This window comes from Limulus polyphemus, unplaced genomic scaffold, assembly GCF_000517525.1.
Source record: "Limulus polyphemus unplaced genomic scaffold, Limulus_polyphemus-2.1.2 Scaffold51, whole genome shotgun sequence".
Lineage (NCBI taxonomy): Eukaryota > Metazoa > Arthropoda > Merostomata > Xiphosura > Limulidae > Limulus > Limulus polyphemus.
Genome location: NW_013665661.1, coordinates 214,844 through 224,729, shown reverse-complemented (window position 1 = coordinate 224,729; position 9,886 = coordinate 214,844). Strand labels below are relative to the sequence as shown.

Genomic DNA, 9,886 nt, shown 5'->3' with positions numbered 1-9,886 from the left:
TTACTAGATCTCTGAGACAATTGTTAAGTATAACTTACTAGATCTCTGAGACCAAATTAGCCTACGCACCTTAAGGTGTGTTTGAATGTTTGTTTTTTGTTGGTGATGGTTGCTGTTGTTGAATTCACAATTTCCAGTTCGTTATATTATGCATTACCTATTTTAAGATACAGCAACAAAAACCTGTTCGAACATATTGATCGGTTTTAAGATATAGAAATGAAATTAAAGTTTTATTTAAGAATTACAAATTATGAAATGCGTTTTCCATTCTAACTACCAGTCACGTGTAAAAATTATAAATCCTATTTCTTCTATAATGTATTTAATTTCTTCTTTGAGAAATGGGTAAAAAATGAAATATAAAACTAGAATTAAGTAATTCTAAACTACTAGTTTCGTTATTTAATTTAACAATAAATTGCATGTGAAAATATCAAACCTGTTTCTTAGGTTCTTTTTCTAAATAAGGATAAAAATATATTATTTTTTCACATTTCACATCTTATTCTCCTACAAAATGAAAATATTTTTCTTTGCATGTCGTGTAAGGCTAAAGTTCTAGGTTTGTTAAGCAAGATGAATAAATGTAAGGCTAAAGTTCTAGGTTTGTTAAGCAAGATAAATACATTTAAGGGTAAAATTCTAGGTTTGTTAAGCAAGATAAATAAATGTAAGGGTAAAATTCTAGGTTTGTTAAGCAAGATAAATAAATGTGAGGCTAAAGTTCTAGGTTTGTTAAACAAGATAAAAAAATGTGAGGCTAAAGTTCTAGGTTTGTTAAACAAGATAAAAAATGTGAGGCTAAAGTTCTAGGCTTGTTAAACAAGATAAAAAAAATGTGGAGCTACCATCGCAGAACCCGAGATTTCTCACAATAGTCAGTCCTTTATGTTAAGCCCTTAATTTGCCTTACACTCTTCAAATCTCTGCACGAAGCTCACAGCTGCAGTTAATGCTATATACACAGGCAGCGTTGCTACGTAACATATACTCAATCTAGACAAAATTAGCCAGTTTTTTTATGAGAGTTTTGTTTGAGAAAGCAACAATTCAGTTGCTAAATCACAGGGCTCACATTTTTCAAGCTTCTATACTTAAAAAGATCGAAACACAGAAAAGCATATGAACGTTTAATTCTCAAGTAGTTTTTTAACATGGAAAATTATTTTAATTATTTACTGGTTAACTAAAACAAAGAAAAGTCTGACTAAATTCTTTCTAGAAAATATTCAAAGCAGATATTATTTTACTTTTTGTTTTTAGTTTGTTTGAAGGGTATATCATTATACTAAATGTATATTTACCAAGTTTTCTTAAAATGAACTCAACGAAGGAAGATAAAAAATAAATTAAACTATGATACGCCTAAGTAATATCAAAGAAATACAGCACCAAAAAGTTTAATATCCTAAAATGTAATTCGTGCTTAATCCTTCAATTCTTTTTTCATTGAAATTCATCTCTGTAATTAAGGCAAACCTAAATTTAGTTTCGGTTAGTTCAATTCAACTCGTACGAAAAAACAAAAATAGAATAAAACATAACTGACGTAAGACTGATTCGCAACCAGCAATATATGGGATTATAAAGGCGTATTAAAGTTAGGAAATAATCAGAGTTAGATAAACTTATACTGAATGTTTCATTATTACATACTGTTTCTTTTCTTTATTTTTATCATACTTATGCCAAAAACATCAATTAACAAAATTACTGAAAGTATTAGTGGCCGTTCAGTCTCGAATGTTGAAAGATTATTAGTATTTAAATTTTACGTTCAACTGCCCTTTGGTTTTCAATCTTGTAAATAAGTTATACATCGCAAAATATTAAAAATAAGTCTAGGTTGTTTTAGTTGAAAAGAATTAGATATTCCTAGTACGAACCTGTTTTTCTTCTATAAATCCAAATTCACCAATTCTTTGGCACTGATATGATTCATACTCGTATGAATTATTTATGCGCATATTTTCTTGTCTGGTGTTGTCCTTTAATGCTTTATACAGTTTAATAGAAAATTACTTAATCACAAATTGTTTAGACAAAGTAAACCGTTATGATTTTCTTTATATAGAACTTAAAACAAGAAATCATGGTATGATATTTCCTTATTTTTAAAACATTCGGTGGTAAAATCAATTGCCAGCAGCGAGGAAGCAAACGCTGTTATTTGTATTTATTTTGTTAATTTCTAGAAATTAAGCAAGGTAACATGTATTAAATGAATTAAGAAAATTGCTAAAAAGATGCAATAATTTATACTTATATCCAGTAAATTCCACGTGCCTAATTTGAAATAAATATTTTGAGCCATAATTATTAGTTACAGTTGAGCACTTTGATGGCCATTGTATATGTAAAATTTACCAGTTTTGTCAAAATATAATTGTTCTTCAATTACCACATATATCAAAAGGAAGAATTTCGTCACCAGAAACCAATTTTCGTTTGTTTCTTTGTTTGTGATTAAGTACAAAGATACACAATGGGATGTCTGTGCTGTAAGCCCACAGACATGCCGCTGAGCTACTTGGAGTGCGGGTGTAAGTCCACAGACATGCCGCTGAGCTACTTGGAGTCAAGAACAATTTACGGTTGGAAATAGATTTAGTTTAGTTATGAAACGGAAACAGAACTCAAAAATGGCATAAGGGAAGATGTTAGATTGTATATTCTGATTAGTCATTTCATCACGTCTCCGTTTGTGAATTGTTTGTTTGTTAATTTGTTTGTTATGGATTTCGCGCAAAGCTAAACGAGAGCTATCTGCGCAAGCCGTCCCTAATTTAGCAGTGTAAGATTAGAGAGAAGGCAGCTAGTCATCACCATCCACCGCCAACTCTTGGGCTACTATTTTACCAACGAATAGTGGGATTGACCGTCACATTATGACGCCCCCACGGCTGAAAGGGCGAGCATGTTTGGTGTGATGGGGATTCGAACCCGCGACCCACAAATTGCGAGTCGAGCACCCTAACCACCTGTTACCCAAGTAATCAAAATTTGCATTGAAAATAAAATATTGCTTTTTAAAAAAGAAAATTTAACACATCATTAGCAATATTGAATTTGAGTGTGTAATCTGTTTGGCAGGAAAACTGTAATCTAGCCATTTTCTTTCTTTTTTTTTGCCTCTGGACATAAATTTTTCCTTATCTTTACTTTCTGTTTTCGGAAATACTATGAACATTTTTAGAAAACAAACAGCCAATTATTACCATTCTGTTTCCTTTTCGTTTTTTAAGATTACAATATTTTCAAGTGGTAAGCTGTTTGGAGCGAAATACTGAATAGTTTCCACGCAACATTTAATAGCCTTTAGTTACTTCTGAAGCTCACGGTTTTGACGTCATGTGGGGCAAGAATTTGTTGGCTTGAAAGTTCGTATAAAAGCCATGAATCTCGGAGGAAAAATGCTGATAAATATTCTCAAGATATATGCTGACACATGCAATTTTTTTAGAACAGATTTTCAAATCTAAAAAATATATAGTTCTCTTCAGGTAGAACAAAGCACAAGTTTAAGTACAGAGCACGATCTAAGCCTTTCTTCTTGTATATTGGTCGCGAAAAACGGTTGATATTATAGCATTACCAAAAAACAGGGTTTCAAACACAAATAGCCTAGCATTTAGTAAAGCAAGTTAGTTTTCTGGCAAAGTAAAAACAAAATGGAAATACTTATGTTCGATTAACCAATCTTCTTGTTTACTTTTCTTTCGTTTTATTTATATTTTCATGGTAGAAATTTCAAAGAGGTTACGCATACCTAATATTAATACAAAAGTCACTATTTCTGAATTATTACTTCAGTATTTATGTTTTATAACTGCGACAGGGTCATTGTGACTTAATTAAGATTGTCATGATAGTGGTAGTATTTTGTCCAAACTGTAGTTTCACATAGGGGGTGGTGGATAATAAACAAGTATTGTAAAAAAGATAATTACATGTTTAGGGAATGCGATATTTAAATAAGTCACGTTCACATTTCTGACCTGGAATATATTTTCGTGTCCAACCAAGGTTATATGGGCTATCTGTTGCGAAACCCAGATTTGGTTGAAATTAATTGTGAAATGAGTGGATATGGCGTAAATGTTTGTTTGTAATTAAGCACAAAGCTACACAATGGGCTATCTGTGCTCTGCCCACCACGGGTATAGAAACCCGGATTCTAGCGTTGTAAGTCCGCAGACATACTGCTGTGCTACTGGGTGAAGGAGGAGGCATTTTGTTAAAGATATAGAAAAGTAAGAAATGAAACAACAAAATGGTTGAAATAAAATTCCAAAGTTTTATGCAATAGGGAGCTTGTTATTGCTCAGTGTAAGTTGACTAAATTGTTGGAATACAATTTATTTTGCAGTGAACTGATCCCGAACTCAAATTACGTTTTATAAAATGATGCGAAACCACTAAACTGAAACAAAAAATAGCGTATAAAATTCTGTTTATGTTGTAGAAGTGTGATACAAAATCCCTCAAAGAAAACATTTTCAACTCAATAAAAAATATTTGAAGCGCAAAAATAGCCCAGAGACATCTAGATTAACTGTAATTGATTTATAGATGTAGTAACCCGTCTTTGTGGATGTTTTACTGATAATATATATTATTAGAACACACACACACACACAAAAGTTTAAATCAAGTTTTTTTTGGATCGAAAAGTTGTTGGTTCTCTCACCTTCCCAGTTAGAGCATCTTTTGAATCCTGGAGGTTAATCTCGTCACCGTAGAATAACGAAACAGAACCAGGTAACGTCAGCAGTAAGATCATGGTGGTTAAGGTATACGTTGTGTCTATCCTCGTAGCCAGCCTCGTTGTCTCGCAGCTACCTAGGTGCCAGTTAACCCAAGATGACGGTGAATAAGAACTCCATTCATCAGCCACAGTTAACTGCTCTTTGAAGTCTTTGATGTTCGTCCCATTGAAATGTAAACGAAAGTCTAAAATATCACACAACTTCAATAACGAAACCATATACCGAAACTTTTTTTCTTTTACAGCTTGTATGAATTGAGAAGAGACAAGTAAAATATTTTTTTTATTAGGTGTACTGTACTTGTCAAGAAGGTGGCGCCATTGTTTCATCACAATATATAAATCTATCTCCAGCACAAATTGGAGATGTTCTAGACCTTTTATGTAAAATCCATCCACACCTTTCTGCAGCCAGAACTCAAACACTGAGTTAATTTCCCTTTGAACAGCCAGATGGGACCAATTCAAAAACAGATGCCCTCCAAATGGTCTATTTGGATATTTCTTTTCATCTTGAGGACCAGTGCTTTCTCCCTAAAAATTAGAAGGCTAGATACTACTTATCATTTTTAACGCTAAAACACCCACTAAAAATAAACAATGTAATCAAAACAATATCGCAACACTATCCAGACTGAACAATAAAAAAATATTAGGGATTGGCCATTGAGAGCAGATAGTATTTCATCAATTTATCTTGTCCTGCCCTGTTTTATTTCATTTTGTATTCACAATATTACGCTTCACAACAATACAGATATGATGAAGTGAAACTAAAGATCTGATTTATAGTTTCACAATAACTGTTTATAACATTTCATATCCAACAGAAGCATCAAAATGTAAGTTTTTTATTTTATATTCCTTGCTGATAGATACCAGTTTAATTCCAAATGAATGCTTACATTCGACTATATGTACTTTTGTTAATTTTTTTTATTTCCTGTGTTTAACGTTGTACCCTTTTTTAAATTTCTTAAAGTCACTTATGTTGAGGATATAGCATTCGTTTCGGTTAACATTAGTACTTAAGTAACTAAGTTGATTGACGATACTCATTTGTTTCTATAAATCATTTGTATTTTCAAAAATAGAAATAAAAAAGTGAAACATGCATTTAATATGCGGGTTAGGAAAGATTGAAGGTAAACAAAAAGGACTTTCTTTATTGTGGAGAAGAACTATTATAGTAATTAGGAGTAACAATATCGTCTGTATGAGTTATTTTTCTTTACTTCACCTGCTTAAAAATACAATTCATAACAATAATATATAACTTTACTAATAGGTAAATTATGCTTATTTTAATATTCCAAAAACCACAAACCATTATGTTATTTCAATATCTCAATTTAATTTATATTGTACACATAATTGAGTAATATCCCTTTTATAATCCTCGGTAAAATATATTATCCTTACCCTAGTGTCGTTGGTTTCAACGTAGAAATATTTATATTCTCCACTTCTGTTTTGCTGCCAATGGGCTGCCCATGGATGCTGGTCGCTGGTGAGAGCCGGGTTAATGTCTAATATCACGTATAAACCCCGTGCATGAATGTCTTGCACGAGCTCCTCAAAATCAGAAGTCCTTCCTAAATGTGGATCGACGTTTTTGAAGTCGATAACATGTGTGTACTCTAAAGGATAGTCCAGTGCACTGAAAATGGAATTTAATCTTATCGAGGCGACATTCAGTGTCTGTATGTAGTGGAGTCTCCAGCGCAGTCCTGTGAAATCGCCAAATCCATCGGCATCAGAGTCTTGGAAGGAAGCTGGGAATATTTCATATGATACAGTACCTTGCCACCATCCTCTGGTTGGGACACAGTGAGACGTCTGGGAGGTTACCCATTTCAGTACAAAGCAGAACATTCCAACCAGAACACACACAAAAACTACAAAACATCCCAACCGAAATCCGGCCCAGTTCCAGTGATAAAACAGAATATCTAATGGACAGTTACTCAGAGAATGTTCTCTAGTTCGAAATGAAAAGTTGGAATCTGTCTCAGCAGTTGTGCTATGTCTTTCTTCTTGTGATAAATGTATAATAAATGGCCTTGAATTCTCCGGGTCTAGAAGGTACGTGGAACATCCTGGTTCTTGTCCTTGTTCACTATCGGTAGAAGAACATTTGGATATCAAACTTAAATTGGATTTACCTCTTTCCTTCATCGTAGGTTTGGGACCATCAGAGACTGTCAACATGATATCTCCATTCTGGCCTATAGAATTATCCATGTTCCAGCACTGTTCACTGCTATTATAACCTGCTAATTCGTTAGGTTTGGAAACGTGGATGTTTAGAACTTTTTTAAAGCAATTCGATATGACAGTTCTTTCCTGCATGTGCATATAGGCTATAGAAGTAAAAAAAAAAACAACATTGTAGGAACATCAGATAACCAGTCTAAAGTAAAACCTAATTAAAGTTTCCTAGAACATTAGATGCTTGTAGACATTACATAAACGTAATTAGTGAAAATAGCAGACTTAAAACAACATTAAAATACCGGGTTTAAAACAAAGTTAAAATGGCAGATTTAAAACAAGGTGAAAATTAAAGATTTGGAACAATATTAAAATGGCAATATAAAAACAATGTAGTAATTAAAGGTCTGAAACAACGTGAAAATAGCAGTTTAAAGGAACGAAAAAATAACTATGGTCTTTGTTCTAATTATACTAATTATTTTGTTTTGTTTTTAATAAAATAGTTCTAGGCCTCGTAATCAGGTTGTGAAAGTTTGTTACGATTTTTTAAAATTTTGTTATGCTATTTTGTTATATTGTGAAAATAATAGAATAGTTATAAGCCTTTATTTTACGCAACAAATTTTAATTATGAATTTTACTATCAGAAAAAAATGAACGATACGTATTCTTAAAGTGTAATTCCATTAAAAAATACAATTCAGAATAGAAAAGCGGCCAAAGAATAATTCTGCATCTGTTCTCGTCATAAAATATTTAAATTTTCTTCATCAAACATCAATTGTAACGTTATCTTGGCCAATTTTGTTTCTAAAAGTAACATTAATCTGTTGTTGTTTTGTTCCTCCTTCATTTCACAAAATTCTCTTTGAAGCGCAAAATCCTAATCGCAGCAGACAACTATTTTTCTTATTTGGACCTTTATACCTTATTACATAAGCCAAACTTATCTATCATTTCTACTTTTCTCTTGTAATAAAGATCTAATTGTTTGGTACTGTTATCTCCGTTCTTAATTGGCAATTGATCACTAGACCTTACTTCCACGCCGGCTAAACTTTTATATGTAGAAGTAGAAACAAATCCAAGCCCCCCCCCCTACAAAACACAATGAACTATACACTTATTTTTCATTGTACTATAAGATGAAATTCTAAATCTAAATTTAACTGACATAATGATTGTCTGAATCTATAATACAGTCGTTGTTTTTCGTTTTGAGATAGAAAGTATAGATGATTTAACATTCCTCAGTATCGTCGTCGTTGACTTATGGTTCAAACAGTATTAAAAAGTACGTCTAATTAATCATAAAACTGTCCGTCTCTTTTGTCTTTGATAATATTGTTAATATATAGGCTTTTCAAGTACGTTTACTTAATTATAAAACTGTCTGTCTGTTTTGTCTTTGATAACATTGTTAATGTATACGTTTTCAAGTACGTCTAGTTAATTATAAAACTGTCCATCCCTTTATTCTTTCATAACATTGTTAATATATAGGTTTTTTCAAGTACGTTTAGTTAATTATAAAACTGTCCGCCTTTTTTGTCTTTGATAACATTGTTAATGTATACGTTTTTCAAGTACGTTTAGTTAATTATAAAACTGTATGTCTTTTTTGTCTTTGATAACATTGTTAATATATACGTTTTTCAAGTACGTCTAATTAATTATAAAACTGTCCATCCCTTTATTCTTTCATAACATTGTTGATGTATACGTTTTTTAAGTGCGGCTAGTTATTTATAAAACTGTCCGTCTTTTTTGTCTTTGATAACATTATTGATGTATACGCCTAGTTAATTATATAACTGTTCCTCTATTTTGGATTTAGCAACTCTGTTAACATAGATGTTTTTCCAGTCTCTCAGTTTAACATAAAATACCAAGCTTGACCTAGATTTATCTGACCTTTAAGTATTTGTTATGTGCTTGACGCTGAAACCAAGTTGTAAAACGTACACGTTGCCAGATGCACAAAATATGTCAATAATCGCGCTTCTTGCAACTTTAGAACTCTAAGGCAGAGCTCAAGAACCCTGCGACGGGTTGGTATCAGAGCGCGTGTGAAAAAGAATCACAATTATTCCTTGTTTGTTACAATATTCGTCGCAGACAATTTGATTGTATACATATTTAATATTTGTTTTACGCATTTTTCATGTTCGTCTATAGTTTATTTTATATCAAGTAGGTTCCACTATAAAATGATATACTGTAGTTTGTCAATTCTAAATTTGTGGTGTTAGTTCTTTAGGTCAAAATGTTATATTTAACAAATGTCTCAGAGATCTAGTAAGTTATACTCAACAATTGTCTCAGAGATCTAATAAGTTATACTTAACAATTGTCTCAGAGTTCTAGTAAGTTATACTCAACAATTGTCTCAGAGATCTAGTAAGTTATACTTAACAATTGTCTCAGAGATCTAGTAAGTTATACTTAACAATTGTCACATGTATAGCACATTAGAACAAAAAAACTATTTCAAGCTTAAGCCTAAGTGACATCCTACCAAAATAAAAACTATTTCAACAAAAAAATTGCATTTTAAAATGTATGTGGCAAAATATTAAATATTAAAACTAATAAAGTAAGGGAAAAGTGCAGCACGCCTTATATATATATGTATAATATGAGTTCAACTGAAAAAAATATCAAATGAAAGATATATATCTTATATATTACAATTTCAAATAGCCTAAAATTGTAATTTAGATTTAGAAGTTACATAAATGCCGATATGTAGCCAATTTATGATATTTGCCAACAAGAGTGATACACATAGTTTATTTTTTAATACAAATATATTTTAATATACAATCAATAATACAATTTCACAATAACAGTTAGTACAAATAAAGATCTATGTACAAAAGTTTTACAAAGTTACAA

The 9,886-nt window shown here is 31.6% G+C and overlaps 1 protein-coding gene across 2 annotated transcripts in view; it reads right to left on the bottom strand.

The window, feature by feature from the left end:
- Nucleotides 1-9,886, bottom strand: part of LOC106463163 (neutral and basic amino acid transport protein rBAT-like) — a 25,542-nt gene that overhangs the window by 2,428 nt on the left and 13,228 nt on the right. For both annotated transcript variants that reach the window (XM_022390842.1, XM_022390836.1), the window contains 2 exons: nucleotides 6,194-7,134; nucleotides 4,694-5,305 (listed from right to left, as the gene is read on the bottom strand). In XM_022390842.1, coding sequence (XP_022246550.1) covers nucleotides 4,694-5,305; nucleotides 6,194-7,129 — 1,548 coding nt within the window. In that variant the 5' untranslated portion in view covers nucleotides 7,130-7,134. The remainder of the gene's footprint in view (nucleotides 1-4,693; nucleotides 5,306-6,193; nucleotides 7,135-9,886) is intronic.